A 25970-nucleotide genomic window follows, 5' to 3' on the forward strand; every position below is an offset into this window, starting at 1 on the left:
AAGAAATATTGATTTAGTCCTATAATGAAAGATACTAATAAGAATAGTCAAAATAAATTAGAAAATCAATTGCATACATAAAACTAAGCACAAAATTAGATCTGGTGTTATATTCTTTAAAACTGAGGGCCAGCCTTTCTCTTTTATGAAAATGCAGATTATGCTCACGTATGTTAATGGTAATTAGTTAAAGGTAAAAATTTAATTTTAAGGAGGCAGATTGAAAAACTAGAAGGGAAGTAAAAATATCACAGCTTGCTTCGTCACAACTCTGTTGAAATTACTGAAAAAAATTGCGTCTGCCAAACTGGAATCGGGCGGGAATTTTACATAAACTTAGTGCCATGTCTTTTGCTGAGTGAATATACATACTTGACTGTTTAATGTATAGTTTCCATGGTAGACAAGCAGGTTTGGTTTTTAAAAAAATAAGACATACCACATAAAGCAATGTTAGCAAAATAAAATGGAAGACTTATATATGTTGGGGTAGTTCACGGAAAAAGTCACGTACTGTGAAGAAAAAAGCATAAAAGATGCTAGTAGGATCAGTAATAGAGGCTTATGTAGAGAATGGCAGGAGATATTAAACGACATTGGGGATGCGCTGCTAGGACAATAATAAGTATTCATAACCCAAATATAGTAGTCACAAAAACCTTACGAAAATCAATATTGCTGAACTACTGTCACGATGTCAAACGTCGTTGCAAACTACCACTGAGCTCTTAGCTGGCAGAACACGCCACTAATGATAAGGTTGGCTGCCTATGATCGTCTGCTCAGTGAGTCACGTGACTGTACCAAGCATTGGTGTTGTCTCCCGGAGACAGGTAGCAGAACTCCTGTGTGCTGTTGTGGACCTCTGTGTTCAACATCACTTCACTAGATGGCACTAAGCCCTGCAGCTGACATGCAACTAGGTTTTACACACCCCTACTATAATGAAATGTGAGTCTTTCTTCATCCTATATATTTCTGAGGTTTTCAAGTTTTACAGTTCGACTTGCTGCTTTGAATAAGTATACTTGGTTCTCAGGTTTTCTTGATTCATGGTGGGTGCATATAAGATCACCATGTTTATGGCGCAACTGTTGTTTGACTACGACCAAGCCAAATTATTGTTTGTTTTAACGGCTGTCATCCATTCCATACATAAAGTTTTGTAATGAAATTTTTAAAAAGATCATAGCACACGTTTTTCCTTCAGCTTAAGTCTTCCCCTAGGAAGACGAATGTGCTTCTGCAATTCTTGTTTAGTCCACCTGGGCTTTTTGTCATTTCAAACTTAGAAGACTTTTGAATTTCCTACAATTTCTTAATTTGGGTTAAAATATAATTATGCTTCTTGTATTTTAAAATTTCATAACCATTTTAACTTAGGCCACAAAGGTTGTGAATGCAGCGCTACGAGAAACAGCACGCTAGTGGCGGAAATCCCAGCTACTATTCGGCACTTTGCGGTAGGCACTCAAATCGATGTTGTGCTGCTGCATCTGTAAGTTGAGTTGTCACCAACTAGTGAGTGACGCAGCAGTCTATACAGCAGTAATACTTGCTTGAAATTTCTTTACTGTTCTAGATACAGTTTTTATCATCGCTCATTTTGTACCGATTTTAATTATTCAATTCAGTATCGTACAGCGCCAATTTTCCAGCGTTTTTGGTGTTCAGTATGAGAGCTTGGGGGTCTGGGAATTCCGTTGGTGTAAGGTCAAGCAACTCGTCCCTGTCTCAATAACACCCCAAATATATCCAGTGTTGACAGGAAGTTTAAAATTCGTTACACGTGTTTTGTCATGGTCGTCATGGTGCATCATGCCACAAACTAATTCATCCTATTCACTGGTGGTTGCGATAATACAGATTATAACTAATCTCTGTCATGTTGCATTATCTTCCACTAGACATGCATTTCATTTCTTCTCATGATTTCCTACTAATATTTTTTTTTCAATGATGACCAAAATATTTCGACTACTCACGAAGGTGACGCAGTTCTATGCCCTTGGTAAGTTTCCAGAGGTATCTGACACAAGATGCCTACACACTGATCATGCATTTCCCATATATTATGCCCTTGGTAGGTTGCCAGAGATATTTGTCCTAAGATGCCTATGCAAAGATCATGCAGTTGGCATATATTATGCCCTCGGTAGTTTTCTGGAGGTGTCTGACTTAAGATGTGTATGCTCAAGTCACAGAGTTTCCATATACTACGGACTCGTGGTTGGTGGGTGCAGAGTTGGCAACCTGTAAATTCTCAGGTGTGTTCCATTGGGTACAGATCAGGAGAAACTGGCGACCAAGACATCGACATGAGTTCATTACCATCTCTCTTAAACAACTGTAAGCACAATTCTGGTCTTGTAGCTCTGACAGTTTACCTTAAGAAGAAATTAGGCATGGAGGGATGTAGGTTCACACAGTCCAGAACTGTCAAATGCCTTTGATTAAAGGCCCCATGGAAACCCTACTCATTGTTTCACTGTCCTTCAACCGCTTTCCACAGAAGTTAGTGTTAGTAGCAGGTCAACAGCCAACCAGCCCTGCTGTCTCTGAGATGTATATTCTCCCTTTGCAATCCAGATCGTTGCTAGAGTGACTCCCCCATTCGTGTCTGCTCCACTTATATAGGGTGTTAGGAGTATAGGTACAGAAAATATCATCATTGGTACTTTAATATGTAACCACTTCAGTGTGTTAGTTGGTCTTTCTCTGTGTCTAATAATCTTCCTGCAAACACATGACATAATTTGGTGCCTGATGTTCTCTGCCTGGTCGTAACTGCACCATGTAGTGGACTACACCTGTCCAAACAACCACATTTCAATGCCTGAGCAGTTGCTAAAGGGAAAATAAATATCAATGGCTTGCTTGTAACACGTTTACTTGGAGCTACTAACCAACCTAAAAACATGCTACTCATAATACCTGTAATTATTATTCTACAAATGAAGTAAATACTGATGTAATGTTTTTCAGTACTCTGTCCTCACGCATTAACAGAAATATCTGCACCTATACACCTAAAATCCTGCATCCTTTTCTTACCACGCCGCATGCACACAATGTCACCAGGTGGCCTTCAGTCTTGCAGGGGTTACGTTTTGGCTCATCAGTGTATATATGGTATGTTTGTCTCCTCTAGACATGTTGACAATAAGGTAAAACAATTTTTTACTCTTGTTGATCTGCATTACCGTCACAGCTTTTAACAGCTTTTTTCTCTGTTGATATAGAGCTTGACATACCTCACAATGCTTAAGGTTACAGGTCACGAAAGATTATAATGAAATAAATCAAGGAATGACTCTCCAGTTACACAGTACAGTGTTCTTTTGGAAGCTTCACTCTGCAGTCTATTCTTGCGATTCATGTATGTCATTTTGCACAGTTAGAAAGTGTACCAACCAATGTATCTATATGTATTATATATAATGTATATGTGTTTGTGTTCCACATCACTTCCTAAACCACTGGAACTCTTTCAACTAAACTTGATAAACATATCCTTTGCTGTCAGGCAACAATTGTGAGTGTAAGAACCACCTACCTAAAATAGTTCAGGAGATATGACATCACAAAAAATGAAATGCGTCGAAAAATGCCGCATCATGCATGACGTTTAAATTTATTACTTCTGTATTTATTACTAACTGCATTCGCAATAAATTCCGCAGACAGTATGCACATATGCCGCTAAATGCATCTACAAAAGTATATGATGATACACACGTGGTTCAAATGGTTAAAATGGCTCTGAGCACTATGGGACTTAACTTCTGAGGTCATCAGTCTCCTAGAACTTAGAACTACTTAATGCTAACTAACCTAAGGACATCACACACGTCCATGCCCGAGATAAGTGGTTCAGGACATATGACGTCATAAACACTGACGTTCGTGAAAAACTGCCTCATTGTGCTTGACGTTTAAGTTTATTATTCCTTTATTATCAATTCTATTTACAACATATTTTGCAGACAGTATCCACACATGTCATTGAATGTACCTACACAAATATATCGATGTACGACACACAATTCAAGACAGTTGACGTCATAAGCACTAGGAAGCGTGAGAAATTGCCTAATCATGCATGAAGTTTTAATACATTTATTCTTTACTACTAAGAAACTCGTACAGTCGAGTCAGCTTGAGGAAATGCCCGAGACCTTGCAACACCTTTGACAACTTTCAACTGCGAAGCACAAACAGCTTAGGCGGAAACAATAGCCGTCTATAGAGCTACGAAGAGGCATTGCCATAGAGGTGTTTACAAAATCGCGTTGTAGACACGCGAAGCACGTGTGCCCATCGCACAGAAACTGTACGGGCTTGAGTATCTTAATTAGGATACTGTAGTTATCCATTTGTACATTACACATATTTTTATACTATTGTTTCATAATTTCGAAGGTGTTTTCACGAATACACGACTATGAATTTTTCTCAATATTTCACGACAAACACATTTCATTTATTGTTTTCGTTTCTAATAGATTGGTAAAATGGATACCAGGGCAATACAGTACTTGTCAGCTGACGCTAGTACAACACCTAACCTTCATATACTATTGGTTGTATTCCTCGTTGTGGGAAGGGGAAATGCTACAGATTCTGTTATTTTAAATACATCTTTGCTATAAGTCTCATTGTACTACAATATGGGCTAATAACACGAAACAGAAGTCACATATATATAAAAAAATAAAATAAAATAAAAAAGTTTTCTGGGTGTGAGTAGGACTCACGCACTGAGGGTGGGGTGCAAACTTAATTAGTTATGTAGAGATTTTATCTATTATGGGAATCGATGATGCTGAATATTTTTTCCTGTTATCGACATTGATATTAGCAAGATATCGGTCGCAGGGATTCCAAGACTTTCGATAATGTTTTACTTTCAAATTTGAAGTTGATAACAAATGACAAAAGAATATTTTTCCTCGTGTTATATAATTGAAGATTAATAATTTAGGATGTTTGCTTTACTTGTACTGTGAAACCTTGCTTCTTGCCAAATTTCATGCTTCTATGTCAATGGGAAGTACCCTAAGGTGTTTGGCGAGTGAGGTTTCGAGTATCAAAATATGTGATAATCGACCATTTCTTTTCATCATATTGACTTAGAAGCTTAAAATTTTTATACCGTGAAGTGGCCATAGACCTTAGTATATCAAACAAATTTGAATATGATACGCCAATCTGTTACAGAGAAAATTTGTCTTAAGAGACGGACAGACAAATAGACAGATGGATAAAAAAATGACCAAAAATTATTTTTTCATCTTATAGAATTACAAATTAAGCATTTTCGAATTTTTTTGCTTTACAATTGTACTGTGAAACCTTGTTTTAGCGAAATTTCATGATTCTAGGTCAATGGAAGTATCCTATAGGTCTTGATGAATGAGTTTTGCGAATATGGAAATATGTGACATACATAGCTATATAGTTTGACTGCATCGACTTAGAAGCTTAAAATTTTTACACCACTTAAGAGACCACAGCACTCTCTGGCTGCTGAGGCAACACTGGGATCAGCTGCGCATGATGGGAGACGGAACTCGGTGGTGGGGGTAATGAGAAGCCTGGGATGGGGAGGGATAGCAGTGTGGAGTGGAGGACGCTAAAGTCCTACCTGTGGAAGCTTCCAGGGACCATGGAGAGCGAATAGGGCAGCTAGATGCAGTCGGGAAGTTAGACGGAGGGTGGGGTGGGGGGTTAACGAGAAAGGAGTCTGATAAAAAGATAGTGGGTACATTGGTGAGTAGAGGTCTGTGTAGTGCTGGAACGGGAACAGGCAAGGGGCTAGAGAGTAGGACAAAGAATAACGACAGTTGAGGCCAGGAGGGTTACAGGAACTTAGAATATACTGCAGGGAGAGTTCCCACCTGAGCAGTCCAGAAAAGCTGTTGCTGGTGCGAAAGATCGAGGTGGTGCAGGCTGTGAAGCAACCATTGACATGAAGAAAGTTGTTATGGCAGCATACTCAGCAAAGGCGTGGTCCAGCTGTTTCTTGGCCACTGTTTGTCAGTGGCCATTCATGCAGACAGACAGCTTGTTAGCAGTCACGCCCACATAGAATACAGCACAGCAATTGCAGCTTAGCTTTTAGATCACTTGACTGGTTTCACAGGTGCCCTGCCTTTGATGGACTGGAGTAGGTGGTGGTGGAAGGACGTATGGGACAGTTCTTGCATCTAGGTCTATTACAGGGACATGAGCCATGAGGCATGGGATTGGGAGCAGAATGTGATGTACTCTTTCCTGAAGACAAATAGTTTGCAAGCGTTGTAGTGGAGTGTCGATGTTTACGGATTTTCCCCTTCCTCGCAGGACTTGGAGAAGTTCGTATCTCCGTACCAGCACAGTAAGGACCCAGTGAGCGACTTCCGCCAGCTGCTGCAGAGCGAGGGCTACCAGGTGCTGCACTGTGAAGTGGCGCCGCAGGTGCTCTTCTTCCCGAGTGAGATGCAGCGCAGAGGTGAGCAGCTCCTTTACCTCTAGTGTCAACCAGTGTCTGAGAAACAACTCTTTACACGTGCCTCGGTGCAGCTAACGCAAATACCTCCAGCTGTCAGACACTCAGATCTGTACCAATCGTTGTATGTCGATAGTGTGTCAACCAAAGCTCCGATTTAGTTCATACTATGTGCTGTCGTCCAGCAGAACGATGTAAACGTTAATTAAAAGCAACACCAGAACTATGGAGCACACAAAAAGCATTACTGGCCCTGAGCACTATGTGACTCAACTGCTGTGGTCATAAGTCCCCTAGAACTTTGAACTACTTAAACCTAACTAACCTAAGGACATCACATGCCCGACCGTAGCGGTCGTGCGGTTCCAGACTGTAGCGCTTTTAACCGCTCGGCCACTCCGGCCGGCTAAAAGCATTACTATCAGTAACTATCACGTACAGTTTCCGTGGGGAAGTTGGTAGAGCGTTAGATCGTCGTACTAAGCGTACAGGGTTTTAAACCAATGACTGCAATTTCTCTTTACTATATTATGAGTGAAAGTGTTATATGGAACCACGTTCATGTATATATAAAACTGTGCACTTGGCAGTCTGTTTTCGCTTCGTTTCTTTGAAAGTACGTGGTAAACCTATAGAGTACATTTGTAATTTCACAGAATATACAACTAGAACAGAAAAGGAAGAAATATTTGCATCACACGTTCAGAAGTAATAATAATAATAATAATAATAATAATGGTCATAATAATAAAAGTAATAGCAGTAATAATAAAGAGCGTGATTCGTTCAGGAATTAAGGCTTCACAATCCTGGCTGCATACGAAGAAGTGTGTGAAGCAAATTACTTTTGTTCACCAAGCACGTTTGATAAATCTCACATTTGTGCATCCACCCTGTAGGTTGCCGAATGAAAGCTTGGGTCTGAAACAGAACTTTGTCGAAGTTTAAAGCCATTATCCACCGGTGACGGTGAGAATTATGCAAATGTGGAGAACCAAACGGCCTGTATGTGACTGTCTTCGGGTTAAGAAGATTTTTCCGTTATTGCTGACTAATCTCTTCCGAAGAATTTCGAGCAGCATCAGACATTTTACGCGTCATATGCTTGTACACTCTGAAGAAATGAAGATCGGACTGTTGATAAATGAAGGTTGTGATTGCTGGCATTACGTGAACTGCGATTTTGTTTCCTGGTAGGTTATTTTATACGTGCTTGTCACGAAGAACACTAGTGTCTTCGTGGGGCCCATACGAGTCCAGTATTAGCAGAAGTTTCTCCCATATAAATACCGCGCTTAAACGCTTAAAAGGATTTTTAATCAGAGGGGTGCGAACCCGGGACCTTTGGTACGATGACCTCACACTCTACCAACTCACACACCCCGAGATCCAGAAAACAATCGCTCACAGATACGCTTTTCCTGTGCTCCGTAGTTCTGGTGTTACCTTTAATTACCGTTCTACCAGACGACAGAACGTAGCTCGAACTAAATCGGTGTTTTGGTTGATGCTCTATCGACATGCAATAGGTGGTACCGATCTGAGTGTGTGACACCTTATAGGAATGGGTGAAAGCAGCAAAGGTGGGCCCAAAATGTAAATCAAATGCTTTTACAGACTCCCTGCCTCACTAGTCGCTAGTCTCTTATTTAGTGAGCATTCCTTGCCCAGTATGTGTGCAGATTGAACATTAGGACGTTATTATTGATGAACCCCTCGATGTGATGTTATGACTACTCGGACTTGGTAGACTGGACTCAGGGAATGTGAAGAGGCTTGCCCTCAAGCTGCTGTGGAGAAAATTTCTCTTGCAGCTAGATTGACCTCTGCTGATGCGAAGATGAGGTGTCCTCAGGCTTCTATGGAAAAAATTATTCCCGCAGCAGTTCCGGACAATGTGGCACTGTTGTTAGAGGCTCAGTTCCACGACGAGACGGTTACAGGTTTGACCCAACTTCTCGTAGAACGAGCCATAGGAGCAGAGTGTTTCATAGTGATGTTGTTGGTAGGTTTTCTTGTCATAGGGAGAGACTTCAATTGAAATTATAAATTGAATCCCACCTATCCTCCCTCCATTAGGGGTGAACAACATAACTCACAGAGAGGAATGATGTGTGTGTGTGTGTGTGTGTGTGTGTGTGTGTATGTGTGTGGATGGGTGTGTGGGTGGGTGGGTGGGTGTGTATGCATGGGTGTGTGTGTGGGGGGGGGGGGGGGAGGTGGGTGTAGGGCTGTACTACTTTACAGACAGGTTGAACGTTTCATTACATATTTATTTGCGAATACAAAAACGACATTAACCTGAAGACAATACTCATTAGTAAATTTTTGCTCTGTTTAAATATCACAAAGCAATCATTCAACTGGTAAATAACACTCATAAGATTTAATGTCTATAGAGTTAAAGTCAGCTGCCAGTCAAGACACAGTTATCAAAACACAAGCTCATTTAAACATTGTTGTCGTCATAGTGTCGTCGTTGCGCCTTCTCGGGATTCTGACCTACACGTACAGTAGCTAATAGCAAACTGACTGCCTTATCTACTTCATTTTTGGATATGCTGGTTCTTGTACTTCTCTTCGCGTAGGTCATCTTGCTGCATCTCTTGCTTGTTTTTCTTGCTGTTGTTGCGTGGGGTGCTCGTAACTAATGAAGCAGAAGGTCCGGTCATCTCGTAGTCGTTCGCCGGTGCACCTGGTTGCCCAGGCTACTGACGAGACGGTTTTCCGAGTTACGCGCTGACGAGCAAAATTTCCTCGCAGATTGCCCGAACCGATCTCTTAGCATTGGAATTCCAGAAATACTGTGAAGGTCTCCGTTAATATTTATTAGTTTAGACATGTAGGACAATACTTGTTCAATGCAATTATTAAAATCTTTAAACAAATTCTTGTAGCACATCAAGTCATTCAAAAAATGCCAGACATTCTCCCGCATCTCCACTATGGCTTCCAATTAAACAAATGTGAGCAAAGTCTGACCACCGTCATATATGGTGTACTGCAAAGACGCTGATTGAACATTCAATAGCATTCAGTTCCCTTACTCTAATATGGTCAGTAATCCATCAGCAACAAAAGGAAGGCACGTTAACATTATAGATGGGCACTTTGAAAATTAACATGTATTAATAGCACGGAAAGCAGTTGCTACTGCAACCTACATCCTTGTGACTCTGCTTAGGGTATTCATCGCTTGGTCTCCCTATAATTTTTACCCTCATGTGACTAGTGGATGGAGGAGATGGACAGAGAGAGGTGGAGAGGAGCCAGACAGAGAATAATGAAGAGGAAAAGGACAGAGAGATGAGGAAGGCAGAGTTGAACTAATAGAAGAATGGAAGAAATACATACCAGGGGAATGCTGGGTACTCATCATTTAAACATAAGTGCAGTTACTGTTATTAGTCAATTAATCATTTGCTGACACACAAGACAACAACTCTTCGTCAGGAAATTACAGTGTCACAACTTTGGGGTCGCTGCGGGTGGCAGTAGTCTCGAATAGAGAACAGTCGACACGAAGTGTTCGAATGATGCCGACTTCTAACGATCACCATATTTTTTTGGGGGGAGGGGGGCGGCAGCCAACGCATCTTTTGGTCGGGTTGCGCCGTTAACTATTTTTTTTCCTCAGTTCTATTCAATACCTCCCCTTTAGTGATACCTATCAAACATGCAGCATTCTTCTGTAGCAACACATATCAAATGATCTTATTCTCTTGTTGCCTCTACTCTTTATTGTCGACGTTTCATTGCCATATGGGGCTACACTTCATAAGAAGTTCTTCAGGAGGGACTTCCTGACATTTAAATTTATGGTATGTCAAAAAATTTCTCCTTCTGAAAAACGCTTCTCTTGCTATTGCCATTCTGCATCTTATATTGTCTCTGCTTCAGCCACCATCAGTTTTTTTGCTGCCTGAGTAACAAAACTACTGATCAGTTTCTTGAGATTCTCATTTTATAATCTGATTCTATCAACAACTTATGTCTGGCTAGGCTTATCAAGAACAAAAGACAAAATAACTCCATTAACATCTATCTGAAGCATTGTATTCACCATAGTATTCAAATTTTACCATCTCTCATCGAGCAAAAGTCCCATCACATCTTAAGAATTCAACATGTCTAACTGTTCATAGCTATTCTGTCATTTTTCCAGCATCGAAATGGGCTGCATATGGTAATACTCAGTCCCGTGTTGGTGGGCTCTCCACAGGCCCTTTATTCCGTGGATCAGCTGACTGCAGCTCCGCAGTGCTCAGACCTTAGTTCCTATCACTCCAGTGGCCATCTCTGTTATATCCCCTGCTACCTCTATTGTTACCAAAGCGTCTACCATCTGGTTCGTCTTCATGATCTGAATCCACATCACCGTGCAGTACTTGATCCCTACTGTAACAGTGACATGCATTAACTTCACTTAACCTTTCTTCAGTCATCCACAATTTTGTCCTAATTCTATTCTCCTCCTGATCATTTCCATCTTCGTTATCTTAAAACTCAACCGTGATATCTTCTCTTCATACTCACAAACAGCAACACAGAGAGTAAAACCATAACAGTTATAATCAATTGTGCAAGAGAAGAACCTAATTCATGAACTTTCTTATCCATTTTCGTAATATCCTCCTTACCCTCTGACATTTATTTTTTTTCTTTGAACTTTCTAGATGTCCTACATGAATCCTATCTCATGCGGAATACATTGCAGTCTTTGCTTTGGTATCCCCACAATATTATCTGTGAAATCATTCGAATTTAAGTTATTTGTATTGTATGTAATCCCTAAGTATTTAGCTGGTTTACAGCTTGTAGATTTTTGTGATTTATCCTGGAACTGAAATTCAACGGGTTCCTTTTAGTGCTCATATGGATGATTTAGATTCAACTGCCACTTTTTGCACACTACAGATACCTTGTCTAAATCATTCTGCAGTTCGTTTTGATCATCTGATGACTTTATGTGACGGTAAATGACAGCATTACCTGCAAAAAACTCTAAGATGGCTGCTCCAATGTCTCCTAAATCCTTTATGTAGATTAGGAACAACAGAGGGCCTAATACATTTGCTTGGGGTACGCCGAACGCTACTTCTGTTTTACTCGATGACATTCTGTCAGTTATTATGAACAGTGACATTCCCGACAGGATATCACGAATCCAGTCACACAACTTGTAACCTCCCCCTCACTTATCGACCTTAATGACAGTGAGAAATTAAACTGCGTGTACCTAATGGAACCTTGGGAAAAGCAATCGTCACCGAAGTTAATCTGTCGGTAAAGAGGGAGGAAAGGGTTACATCTAAATGAAAGGAAAAATGCAAATGAAACTGGTGGAAATTAATTTTGAAAAGGGGTAAAGTTAATAAAGATAGTAAATGTGCGGCCATTACGTTAACAATTAACTAGCGGTAATTAGATATTTGAGAGTTGGGGGAAATTACGGTCGCCAGTCCTAAGGACAATTACTATGGTAACTGTAAAAGAAAGGTTATTACACATATAATTAGCACTAGAAGCGTGGCAACTGAAGGTTGACAGGTGTAGTGTGAAAACTGAGAGTTTGTTAGAAGTAATAAATTTCGCTACGCTCTGACTTAATTTAGCAAAAGAATTAATAAAACAGGAAAATCGAAAGTTAATTTAGTGACTGAAGTTAATAGTGAGCTTTCTTTCTGAAGCACATCGAAATTCAGTAAAATACGGTTAGTCTTGGACTACCTCAACAATCATTTCTAAAGCTACTTGAATCTACGCAATTTAGAAATAAGAGATTTAACTTTGAACTTGAATTAAATGATTCTGAACAATTAACAATAGTAAAATTTAGTACGTACCAAGCTGAGCTGCAGTCACAGGTAAGCTAAAATACGGTAACAAAACTCGCACTCTTAATTCGTGCTTGTGTAATCTAAATATTGTAGCCAGCTATGAATACTTTAACTGAACTTTGAAATTAAAGCAGTGAAATGCTATATTATTATTTTAATGCTGGCGTTTGAATTTCAACGACACTCGGGTTCATTCCAGAAAAGGAAGGGACCCTGCTTGGTAATGCAATTGGGACAATGAGCAACAAAGGTTCATGCTACGTTGCTGTAATTTAGTGAGAAAAATTTAACAGTTTGAAAAGCTGAGGTCTGCCATACAGTTCTAAAACTTTACGTGCTTCCAGTCTTCCTTGTTGGTTGATTGAAAGTTTGTAGCCGTCGATCGAGGAGGTGGCGACAGTCACTCATTGTCGGCCGTCGCTGTTGCAGAAGCTGGATGTTGGCGCGCCTTCTTCTCGACACGGTCACCAGGCGAAACGGGCTCTTTATGTGCGCCAGCTAATGCTTCCCGTCCGCGACACCATGTCAGAAACTATCATCGCAAGTCGAGCGCAATTACATGCTGCCAAACCCCGAAAGCGCGGCAACTCGCGGGAGCTTCACACAACACACCTGCTCCACTCGCTACTCCAGCCAGACTTCCTCTGCTCAGCCCGCGCTCCACGCGGCAGAGTTAACACTACCAAAGATCCTACACACTTTGATTCTTCACACGATCTATCGATGTAATCGTTGATAGCAGTTTTCCCTAGGCAAGACCCAGCGTAAAAATACAAATAATATTTACGAAACAAACAAATTACACATCGACATAAATGCATAAATATATATATACAAATAGTAAAACAATATACGAAGACACAGAAATGTTATATATTCAGGTAACAAAAATAAGTAAAATTTATAGTACAATAGATGGAAACAGGAGGATATGCATTTCCGGCGTTACAAACTGAGACGATACTCCATAGGGATGCGATTTAATCAGAAGTCACTTATGAGGAACGGCGTCAAAAGCCCTTTGGAAATCTAAAACTATGGAATCAATTTGACGTCTCCTGTCGATAGCACTCATTGCTTCTTGAGAATAGAGAACAAATTGTGTTCCACAAGAACGATATTTTCTGAATCTGTGTTGACTATTTGTCAATAAATCGTTGTTTTAAGGGTGATTCATAATTTTCAGGCACAGTTTGTGTTTCAGGATTCTACTGCAAGTCGACGTTAGTAATATTGGCCTGTAATTTGGCGGATTACTCCTATTTCTTTTGTTGGCTACTGGTATGACATGTGCAACTTTCCAGTCTTAGGGGGCATATCTTTCCACGAGAGCGCGACTGTATATGATTGCTAAGTAAAGAGCCATTGTGTCAACGTACTCTGAATAGAGCCTGATTGGTATACAACCTGGACCGGAAGATTTGCCGTTCTTAAGGTTTTTAGCTGCTTCGCTACACCGAAGATATCTGTTTGTAAGTTACTCATGTTGGCAGTTGTTCTAGATTGGAATTTTGGAATATTTACTTCGTCTCCTTTGGTATGGGAGTTTCGGGAAACTGTGTTTAGTAATTCTACTTTAGTGCCAGTGTCGTCAGTGACGTCAGCATTGTTATTGCGTAGTAAATGTATTGATTGCGTATTCCCACTGGTCTACTATACATAGGATCAGATTCTCAGTGGATTTTCTGCCAGGTTTCGAGACATAGTTTCGTTCTGGAAACTATGAAGAGCTGAAAATATGTTAAGGATATATCCTTGTAAAGCTGAAATAACTAACAACATTCTGCAAGGTATTTATATGAAGTGCTGCCTCTTGTACACAATAACTCAAATACTGTACACGATCTTTCAGTATCCTTAACATCACACCAGACCCTAAATCCTATGCAAAGCTTGTTAAGTTCTAGATGGCTACATCCAAAAATTAAACGAGATGAATTTAATTAAATTTGATGTAACCAATGAATTTAGTATGCTTAAATTATTCGACTATCCCTCTTCCATCAGTCTTCTACACTGAAGAGCCAAAGAAACTATTACACCTGCAGAATATCGTGTAGGGACCCCGCGAGCACGCAGCAGCACGACGTGGCATGGACTCTACTAATGTCTGAAGTAGTGCTGGACGGAACTGACTCCATGAATCCAGCAGGGCTGCCCATAAATCCGAAAGATTACTTTCTGAACGTTTGGGTTGTCGCATTGTCCTGTTGGAATTGTTCAAGTCCGTCGGAATGCAGAATGGACATGAATGGATGCGGGTGATCAGACAGGATGCTTACGTACGTGTCAACTGTCACAGTCGTATCTAGACGTATCAGGTGTCCCATATCACTCCAACTGCACACGCCCCACATCATTACAGAGCCTCCACCAGCTTCAAGAGTCCCCTGCTGACATGCAGGGTCCATCGATTCATGAGGTAGTCTCCATATCCCTACACGTCCTTCCACTCGATAGAATTTGAAACGAGACTCTTCTCACCAGTCAACACGTTTCCAGTCATCAGCACCCCAATGTCGGTGTTGACGGGACCAGGCGAGGCGTAAAGCTTTGTGTCGTGCAGTCATTAAGGGTACAAGAGTGGGACTTTGGCTCTGAAAGCCCATGTCGATGATGTATCGTTGAATGGTTCGCTCTCTGAGACGCATTGATGGCTCAGCGTTGAAATCTGCAGCAGTTTGCGGAAGGGTTGAACTTCTGTCAGGCTGAAAGATTCTCTTCAGTCGTCGTTGGTACCGTTCTTGCAGGGTTTTCTTCCGGCTGCAGCGATGTCGGAGATTTGATGTTTTACCGGATTCCTGATATTCACGGTATGCTCGTCGAATGGTCGTACGGGAAAATCACCACTTCATCGCTACCTCGGAAATGCTGTGTCCCATCGCTCATGCGCCGACTATAACGCTACGTTCAAACTCACTAAAATCTTGATAACTTGCCACTGTAGCAGCAGTAAGCGATCCAACTACTGCGCCAGACACTTGTTGTCTTATATAGGCGTTGCCGACCCCAGGGCCGTATTCTGCCTGTTTACGTATCTCTTTATTTGAATACGCATGCCTATACCAGTTTGTTTGGCACTTTCGTGTAGAACAACTGCGAGAAAGTGTACCTGGGGGGAGGACGGGGGGGGGGGGGGAGGATGCCCTCAAAATCGACACCACTGTCAGTAAAAACTGAATCAACCATTTGTAGCACTGTCCATGCTATCATAGTATCAACTGCTGACACGCATCACAGAAGTTCCAGATATGCTCTTTATCAGCAGACGAGTTTCCAAGTTGAACAAAATAAATAGCATATCACCACCAATATTCTTCACGGAAAATACATTTCCAAAGAACAAGCATCCAAATCCAGAAAATCAGCACACATGCCAAAATATACACTGATTACGAATGAAAATTAGCTCTGCAGGATCAGTTCTTAAGACACAGAGCAGCACTTCAGCAAAAGGCAAGACGAAAATGTTTATCAGATTATCACTCAAAAAAAGTTAGCAAGAAAAGTATATCATTTAAACATTCTGCTGCTTAGCATCTGGCAATCTTATATTTGAAAAAAATCACTCTTTATTTAAACTTAAACAACAAAATGCTGATTATACCTTAAATTCAAGAAATTTTTCATTACGTTTCGACAGTCTCTTGTTTCAGTACACAGAATATTGTAAGAAGTAATCATTAGCAACCGCCATTCGTATTTAGACCATAAATACCAAAAAATTACTTTCCAGATTGTCCTTACTTATCACAGTAATTATCACATAAGCATGACAAATTACTCTTTACTATTCTCCCTCACAGTCAGTTATGTCTAGAATTAAGTGAAGAAACTCTGTTCATCCACACCAAGTATGCACTCATTACTGATCAGTTAAGTGCTTAAAAATGGAGAAAAGATAATATGTATCATAAGCTTTAGCGCAAATTGTCCTGTGTTCTCAGCATAAGCAACGACATTCTGTAATAAAAGATATGCCAAACTGATAACTGTTTCAGAGAACAAAATTTATAACAAATAGATGAAAAGATTTGTAAACATTAACAAGAATACTCATTAGACAGATAAATTATATTTGTTAGACAACTCTGGAAATACCTGTCCTTTCATGCTGGCAGGGTCACCAATATCTACATTAGCTGTCATGTTGTAGTTTTGAAGTAAGTCTTCCTTAAAAGTTCCCTCTTTCCATCATGAATATTCACCCAGGAACTAATATTATGACGTAGCCTGACTACCATTCGAGAATAGCTCAACACAAGTACACATACTAAGCAAATAAGTAAAATCAGTCCTCAGAATTTTTTATTATTTTGTGATGAGTAATTTCCCTATCACCAAAACTAACATGGGATCCTAGAAACATTTCCTATGTTACGTCCTATAGGCAAAGCATGTGAAGAGACCATGCTTGGCTCTTGTTAACAAATCAGAACGCTTTTCTATAGAGAAGCAGAGAGCATAATATTTTACAAAATACTGCATGGATAGATGTCACTACCACTACTGATACAAGGTTCTAGATGTAACCTTACCTTTGGGAAACTGAAATATGTCTATTGGAATACTGCAACCAATCTTTCTCTTTTGAAGAACCTATGTCTTGTGAAAATAGTTCTAACAGAAACAATGCTCATGCTGATGGGACATGATCATAATTAATTACCTTTATTGCACAACGTAAATAAACTTTGCCTCATGTATTTCAAGGATAAATTTGTTATATCTTAGGATTATTTAAACCCAAAAGATACAAAATTAATACTTTTACAAGCAACATCACAGTTAACATCACAAAAGCATGTGGTACTCATAGCCACAATAAGACAATGACTTCATCTATATAGTATTTATGGCGCTAAGAAAATTCCAGAAACGATTGGTGAAAAACAAACCTGCTGCTCAACTCAATTACGAATCAATGTGCAGTACACAGAGAACGAAAACTGTCCCAAGTTAATCGTAATTTATGGTCCGACTCATGCCGCTTCCTTCCAAAGGAACCTACTTCCCCAGTACAACTCACCAAGCTCGAATTAGAGATACATATTATCTTACGTGACAGCACAGGTGCATGAAGAAAGATAATATACAGTTCTCAGTACAATTTCACATATAAAAATCCAAGGCTGCATTCCTGCACCATTCTGCTTCCTCCTCAGTATAATTATGAGCAGCCCTGATTATTACCACATCATTACATACGCAAGCAAAAATCACACCACCATAGCCAGAACAAAACAAAACAGCACAAAGAAAGCTTTGTTCCCTTCAGACTGGCAATGCATGAGGTCAGTACAGCTGCCTTCAGCTCTCATTGGCCGAACCTACACTTGCCTCACATAACTTAGTTAAGACAAACCAGCACAGCAGAAGCAACTACACATATAATAGACCAGTGGGGACAGGCACTACAGCAAAGACTGCTCGTTAGTAGAATACTTCACACTGAACATCACGTCAGGCCCTGTTACGCCAATGTGTATTTACACTGTCCATCGTGACATGTCATGTCACGTCAAGTCAATTCAGATTGCATGATCTTAGCTCTCATCAATTGTTTTCAGTCGATAATATATAGCAAAAAATAACAAAGAATGAATAAAAAATAATTAATAACATAACTGATAGCAACAATGACAACCACGACCTAATGAAATCAGGATGAAACGAAGTTTGGAGGACGAGAGCAAGGTTGAGTGTTTGGAAGAAGTGACCTGAGGTCACATGGTCAACAACGGACGATGACGTCAGCTCTCTCAAAACTTTGTACCCGAGAAACTTCGATGTTGCCATGATGTGACGTAATGTGATGGCCAGTGTGAGTGCTATTATTTGAAGTGGAATATTTTAACATGAGATGACATGATGGCAAGTGCGACTAGGCCTTAAGAGATGCTTGAATTACGATGTTTGAAAGTTGACAAATTATAAGACAACTTCCAGACACTATGTGAATGGTCGACCTAAGTTCAAACAGTGTTCATGACTGTGGAATCAAGTGATCCCCTGATCTCATTAAGTGGCCCCTAAACTAACAATAATGTTGTTGTTGTTGTCTTCAGTCCCGAGACTGGTTTGATGCAACTCTCCATGCTACTCTATCCTGTGCAAGCTTCTTCATCTCCCAGTACCTACTGCAACCTGCATCCTTCTGAATCTGCTTAGTATATTCATCTCTCAGTCTCCCCCTACGATTTTTACCCTCCACGCTGCCTTCCAATACTAAATTGGTCATCCCTTGATGCCTCAGAACATGTCCTACCAACCGATCCCTTCTTCAGGTCAAGTTGTGCCACAAACTTCTCTTCTCCCCAATCCTATTCAATACTTCCTCATTAGTTATGTGATCTACCCATCTAATCTTCAGCATTCTTCTGTAGCACCACATTTCAAAAGCTTCTATTCTCTTCTTGTCCAAACTATTTACCGTCCATGTTTCACTTCCATACATGGCTACACTCCATACAAATACTTTCAGAAATGACTTCCTGACACTTAAATCTATACTCGATGTTAACAAATTTCTCTTCTTCAGAAATGCTTTCCTTGCCATTCCCAGTCTACATTTTATATCCTCTCTACTTCGACCATCATCAGTTATTTTGCTCCCCAAATAGCAAAACTCCTTTACTACTTTAAGTGTCTCATTTCCTAATCTAATACCCTCAGCATCACCCGACTTAATTCGACTACATTCCATTATCCTCGTTTTGCTTTTGTTTATGTTCATCTTATATCCTCCCTTCAAGACACCATCCATTCCGTTCAACTGCTCTTCCAAGTCCTTTGCTGTCTCTGACAGAATTACAATGTCATCGGCGAATCTCAAAGTTTTTATTTCTTCTCCATGGATTTTAATACCTACTCCAAATTTTTCTTTTGTTTCCTTTACTGCTTGCTCAATATACAGATTGAATAACATTGGGGAGAGGCTGCAACCCTGTCTCTCACCCTTCCCAACCGCTGCTTCCCTCTCATGCCCCTCGACTCTTATAACTGCCATCTGGTTTCTGTACAAATTGTAAATAGCCTTTCGCTCCCTGTATTTTACCCCTGCCACCTTTAGAATTTGAAAGAGAGTATTCCAGTCAACATTGTCAAAAGCTTTCTCTAAGTCTACAAATGCTAGAAACGTAGGTTTGTCTTTCCTTAATCTTTCTTCTAAGATAAGTCGTAAGGTCAGTATTGCCTCACGTGTTCCCGTATTTCTAAGGAATCCAAACTGATCTTCCCAGAGGTCGGCTTCTACTAGTTTTTCCATTCGTCTGTAAAGAATTCGTGTTAGTATTTTGCAGCTGTGGCTTATTAAACTGATTGTTCGGTATTTTTCACATCTGTCAACACCTGCTTTCTTTGGGATTGGAATGATTATATTCTTCTTGAAGTCTGAGGGTATTTCGCCTGTCTCATACATCTTGCTCACCAGATGGTAGAGTTTTGTCAGGACTAGCTCTCCCAAGGACGTCAGTAGTTCTACTGGAATGTTGTCTACTCCAGGGGCCTTGTTTCGATTCAGGTCTTTCAGTGCTCTGTCAAACTCTTCACGCAGTATCGTATCTCCCATTTCATCATAATCTACATCCTCTTCCATTTCCATAATATTGTCCTCAAGTACATCGCCCTTGTATAGACCCTCTATATACTCCTTCCACCCTTCTGCTTTCCCTTCTTTGCTTAGAACTGGGTTTCCATCTGAGCTCTTGATATTCATACAACTGACTCTCTTTTCTCCAAAGGTCTCTTTAATTTTCCTGTAGGCAGTATCTATCTTACCCCTAGTGAGATAAGCCTCTACATCCTTACATTTGTCCTCTAGCCATCCCTGCTTACCCATTCTGCACTTCCTGTCGATCTCATTTTTGAGACGTTTGTATTCCTTTTTGCCTGCTTCATTTACTGCATTTTTATATTTTCTCCTTTCATCAATTAAATTCAATATTTCTTCTGTTACCCAAGGATTTCTACTAGCCCTCGTCTTTTTACCTACTTGATCCTCTGCTGCCTTCACTACTTCATCCCTCAAAGCTACCCATTCTTCTTCTACTGTATTTCTTTCCCCCATTCCTGTCAATTTTTCCCTTATGCTCTCACTGAAACTCTGTACAACCTCTGGTTCTTTCAGTTTATCCAGGTCCCATCTCCTTAAATTTCCACCTTTTTGCAGTTTCTTCAGTTTTAATCTACAGGTCATAACCAATAGATTGTGGTCAGAGTCCACATCTGCCCCTGGAAATGTCTTACAATTTAAAACCTGGTTCCTAAATCTCTGTCTTACCATTATATAATCTATCTGATACCTTTTAGTATCTCCAGGGTTATTCCATGTATACAACCTTCTATCATGATTCTTGAACCAAGTGTTAGCTATGATTAAGTTGTGCTCTGTGCAAAATTCTACCAGGCGGCTTCCTCTTTCATTTCTTAGCCCCAATCCATATTCACCTACTACGTTTCCTTCTCTCCCTTTTCCTACACTCTAATTCCAGTCACCCATGACTATTAAATTTTCGTCTCCCTTCACTATCTGAATAATTTCTTTTATTTCATCATACATTTCTTCAATTTCTTCGTCATCTGCAGAGCTAGTTGGCATATAAACTTGTACTACTGTAGTAGGTGTGGGCTTCGTATCTATCTTGGCCACAATAATACAATACAATACAATACAATAATACAATCAATAATACTGGGCAGCAATATTGTGCAACATATTAGCAGCTGGTTCCAGACAATGAATCGATGTGGCACAATATTGGTGTCAAATGTCGGATGTGCAAACTTGGCAAATACTGATGCCAGCTCTTATTTGGGCTGGTTTCGCACTCATACAAGAAAAGAGGAAGCGTAGACGAATGAAGGAGTGATATAATAAGAGAGGAGAACTGACACATATAAATGTACTAAGTGATTCGACAATAAGCGAGCCAAATGAGTATCGGAAATTTCTGAGGATGGATGCTCGCTCATTAGATATACTGTTTCACTTGATTACATCTATAATTCTAATTACATCTGGTTAGTATTTATTTATTTACATCCAGTTTTAAAAACAAGAAGTACACATAATTTTACTTAAATTACGTTAAAAAATTTCGTGCCCTTGCAAAAAGCTCAAGGCTTCAACGCACCAAAGTGGTAATTCCAGTAGCTCAGCATCTGCAGTCTCGCTTTTAGATGCACTCGTAATTCTTTTCAGTTCTTTCCTATAATTTGTCCACAATGAATTTAATTTCTTTATTAAATGAAGCTTATGTGCTCCCAGGTACGTTTCCCTATATTTCGACGACAACTGATAGAATTGCTTCGTTTTCTCATGGTGATTGCTATGTTCGTTCCATTTCTGTTGAGATTTGGTGAACAAAATATTTGTTTTGTGTGTTGGCAGTGGGTTAATGTGTACAGACCTCTTTACCTCTTATATGTATTCTTAGGTATCTATGCTAGATTTTGTGTTGTATGCTTTTGTGTAGTATGCCTTTGCAAACTTCCAGGAGCAAATTAAATATAATAAATAAAATCTATTTTCGTGAACAGTATTTCTCCGTCTATGTTATTTTACTGTACAGATATATAATTCAACTGGTTATGGGCCTAGGAAGACCGAAGTGAATAAGTTTAAACCATTAAATTGTGGTATACTTAATATCACTCGTGAGCAGTTTATAACCTACAATACTCGTATTGCAACTGTGCAAACAACTTATGCCCAAATGAGGGAGATTGAGAAGTTCATGGGTCGAGATAATTATGTAGCTTCGAAGTCTGTAGTATAAGCTTATCTGCACTTGGACGATCTTTGGGATGTCATTGATGGAACCTTGAATTCCTACAGATTCAGATTTCCAGAACAAAGATCGTAAGGCAAACTCCAAATTAATTCTTCTAGTCAATCATGTTAATTACCTTCACACAGAAAAGGCCAGCACGGCAAAGGAAGTATGGGACAATCTAATAAGAGTGTCTGAAGACGGAAGGTTGACTAGGAAAATGGATTTGCAAAGAGAGCTTATCACCACACGTCTAGACGGATGTAAAAATGTTGATGAATATGTGAACAAAATCTTCTTCCACTTTGAATCGTATAAGAAATATTGGATTCGACATTGCTAATAAATGGATTGGTACCGTGTTACTAACGGAACTACATGCTAAGTTCTTTCACATAATAAAAGGCCTAGATAGTGCAAGTAAACCAATCACAGGCGACAGCGTAAAAGTCAAGGTACTAACAATATATAAAAATATTCTGCCCAGGACATAGGAATGGCTTCGTATCGAAAATACAAAAAGAAGAAACCTGTTCGATGTTATAAATGCTAAAAACGGGACATGTTGCATCGCACTGCACGGAAAAACGAGTACACAAGAAAAAAGTCTTGTTTCAAAGGGAACAGAAAGGAAAGCAAACAGTAAAGGTAAGGCACTGCATATTAATCATGGCAAAATTCGGAGTAACAGTGAAGGTTAGTTCCTTGATTCTGCCGTGTTTATGAATATAACCAAAGGCCAATGAGTTTTATACGATGTTTCACCTAAAACATACAGTGTTGGTCTAACAGTGGTTGGTTCTCAATTACAATGTGAATGGGAAGGAAAGACAAACTTTAATTTTAATGCTAAAGCAGAATCACACTGTTTTACAGCCAGTAATGTACATTATATTAAGATTTGCCTTCACTTAGTGAAACAGTGAATAAGGGCTACAAGTTAATATTTTTATTTGCATGGTGGAGAAATAATTGATCAGAGGAGCAGTGTGACAGCCACAGATAGTAAAGAAAAAGTTATTTATAAATTATATGTTCCTGAAGTTTGAAATAGTTATTCAATACATTCCGCAAACAGTTTTTTACGGCATAAAGGACTGGACATCTTAATAGGAAAAGTCTGGCCTTGTTAAAAGATACGGCAACAGGTTAAAAGGAATATGTGTTGTAACTAGCGTTGTGAAATTTCTATTGAATGAAATCAAGCCAGATCACCGATTATTTGCTAAGACCCTAGAATTAATCGTTGGGTTGCAGTTAAAAGAACATTTAGATATTTAAAAGGAACTGGTGATTACCAATTAAGTAATTGTAAGACAGTGAATTAGAACTTGAAATGTTTCAAGGCAGCTGTTTCAAGTTGATGGGAGGATTAATATCCTGGCCTTGCAAGAAATAAACAACAGTGGTTTTGATTACTGTTGAGGCTGAGAATACGGCATTCTCTTTCATCATACCAGAAGTGTTATGGTTAAGAGATCTAATAGGTGAAACTGGGACACAACGATTAATGAATCTACAGAAGTGTTTTCCGACAACAAGGGAACTATCACGCAAGATCAGAAGCAAATAACAAGTGTACGATTCAAGCATATTGATATTAGGCACCATTTAACTAGGTATCGCTAAAACAGAAGGATACGGCTAGAAACTGTTTGTGTACGGAGGAAGCAGGTGCTGATTTATTGACCTAGGCTCTCAGTAAAGACAAATTCCAGGAATTGGGAAAACTGTATGGTTTAACAACATAGAGTACCATGCGTAGTGCTCTGAAATGATGTAGTGTTCATGATTATTGTGAGCACATAAAAACATTTGTTCTAGAGTCGGTGTTGCAATTTCGTGCTCTAAATACGTGTTATGCGTGTCAGAACTGAGTTTATGTGTGTCGACCTCTTGCCCTAATGTATGTACTCTTGGCATATATATGCCACATGTTCTGTGCTCCATTCTAGGTGTAGTAGGTCTTTGTAAATTACTGGGAATACATCAAATATAATACAAATATGTTCCTAAATAGTGTTTCTCCATCAACAGTATTTTACTGTGTAAATATGTAATGCAACAATTAAGTACTTTGTGAGACTGGGAACCACTAAATACTTTCAATAATAAATGTCCGTGCCTCTATTTCAAACCCATTTCCGTTTCACAAATCATCAAAGTGCGCAAAATAAACAGCTTGACACACTGCGCTGACTGACATACAGCATTAGCCAGAGACATTATCATTAAAATCTAATTTCAGTAGATCCGTCAGTATGCCGTATAATACATTACACAACTTTCAATTTTACCTACAGACAGCCAATAACATTGGGCAATATGAAATAATGCATCATTCCCTGACATTTAGTTCCCACAAGTATACCGTGAAAATATTATTGAATAATACGTATACGTGCATCCAGAAATGTGCTCAATTACGTGAAATACACTGACATGCACAACACTTAAATTTAACATAATGTTGTAAACAAACCAACCTCAAACACATGTACATCAGCTGTCAGATTTGAATACTACGAGGGCTACAGTTCTCGCCCGGTCAGAACAAAGCACACTTATAATAGGTGTGCGAGCACACAGTGTAATGGGATTGTAAATATGTTCATTTCAAAAGTTATTTATGTATTACGTCAGTAACATGACTCTATACAACGCGGTTAATCCACTGAATGAATGAGAGCAAGTATGGCTATTATTTTACAAAATAGGAAAAACGTTATAGGGTACATTTATGTGTTCGTACTGTTGCAATGACAACACTATCATAAAAATCAAATGAAAACAGTCTCGATCGCGTTTCCAGATCTTTCATTTGTTAGCAACTGGTTTCGGCTCGTTCCTCGGGCCATCTTCAGGCTCTTTCTGCCGTTATGGCTGCTGGTGACGGCAACCGGAGGGAGATCCGTGTAATTACGGTTCTTTAGCATTTTATACTGATCGCTGTGCTCCAACTACAAAATGCTTTCTAAAATTTTGAAAACATTGTCGTAGATTGACTAAATATTATGACCGGAGCAAATTTTGTTTTAAAGAGAAACCAGATACCGTACTACATTATTTATCCAGCTAAGAGCCTTATTTACGTAGCAGCCTTTTTAAAAAATCCTCGCTGTGACTGCAGCTCACACGGCAGCAGTATTCCAGGATAGTATGGCGAGTCTGGTATTGGACGATAATATGCTGAAAATGTTTTTAGGTCCGTTATACATCTGAGACAGAGACAGCACTCCGATTCTGGCGCAGCTGTCGGCGTGAGCTCGATGTCGTGGAATTGCAGGTCCAGAGTGCATAATTTGAAACATTCGGTCATATGTTCGTATATTGTTCTGCTCAGTGGAACTTGTGATACAATTTCAATTCACTGACTTACACAACACTGTTTTAGATTTACTCACGTAAAAGTACAGTCTTCGAAACACTGAAACAAGGTACCATGCACACACATTGTTCCACCAGTGACCTACCGATTTGCGCCCAAACATTGTCTCAGTTTATTCAAGAATAAAAGTGCAACACGCGGTTCACATAATATTACTCGCTCTCTTTCGGCAGTTCCCATGAATACGCGCACGTATTAATTTAAATGATTTATCCATGACTTAACGCGCGAAAACCAACGCACCAGACATGCCACATGTCAGCAGTTCGCGTTCTCATGTTACTCACCGCCCTACAACTCGACTGTTCAGTCTCTACAGGGTCACTTTTTTCCACCGTGTACAAACTCAGAGATTGGTCGCTGAGAGGATACGGAACAAAAAATGTCTAATGAACTTACGTACGGAAGTGCATGGTTTCCACGCTAGAGATCATTTATTCAATCATACTTTGATACAGAGGCTGCGGTCTGATACGCGA

The 25970-nt window shown here is 39.7% G+C and overlaps 1 protein-coding gene across 1 annotated transcript in view; it reads left to right on the forward strand.

Annotated features, from left to right (window-relative positions):
* The window catches only part of LOC126163019 (juvenile hormone acid O-methyltransferase-like), a 156471-nt gene that overhangs the window by 126450 nt on the left and 4051 nt on the right, over nucleotides 1-25970 (forward strand). Inside the window, exon 5 of the mRNA XM_049919889.1 lies at nucleotides 6346-6493. Coding sequence (XP_049775846.1) covers nucleotides 6346-6493 — 148 coding nt within the window. The remainder of the gene's footprint in view (nucleotides 1-6345; nucleotides 6494-25970) is intronic.

This window comes from Schistocerca cancellata, chromosome 2 (assembly GCF_023864275.1).
Source record: "Schistocerca cancellata isolate TAMUIC-IGC-003103 chromosome 2, iqSchCanc2.1, whole genome shotgun sequence".
Lineage (NCBI taxonomy): Eukaryota > Metazoa > Arthropoda > Insecta > Orthoptera > Acrididae > Schistocerca > Schistocerca cancellata.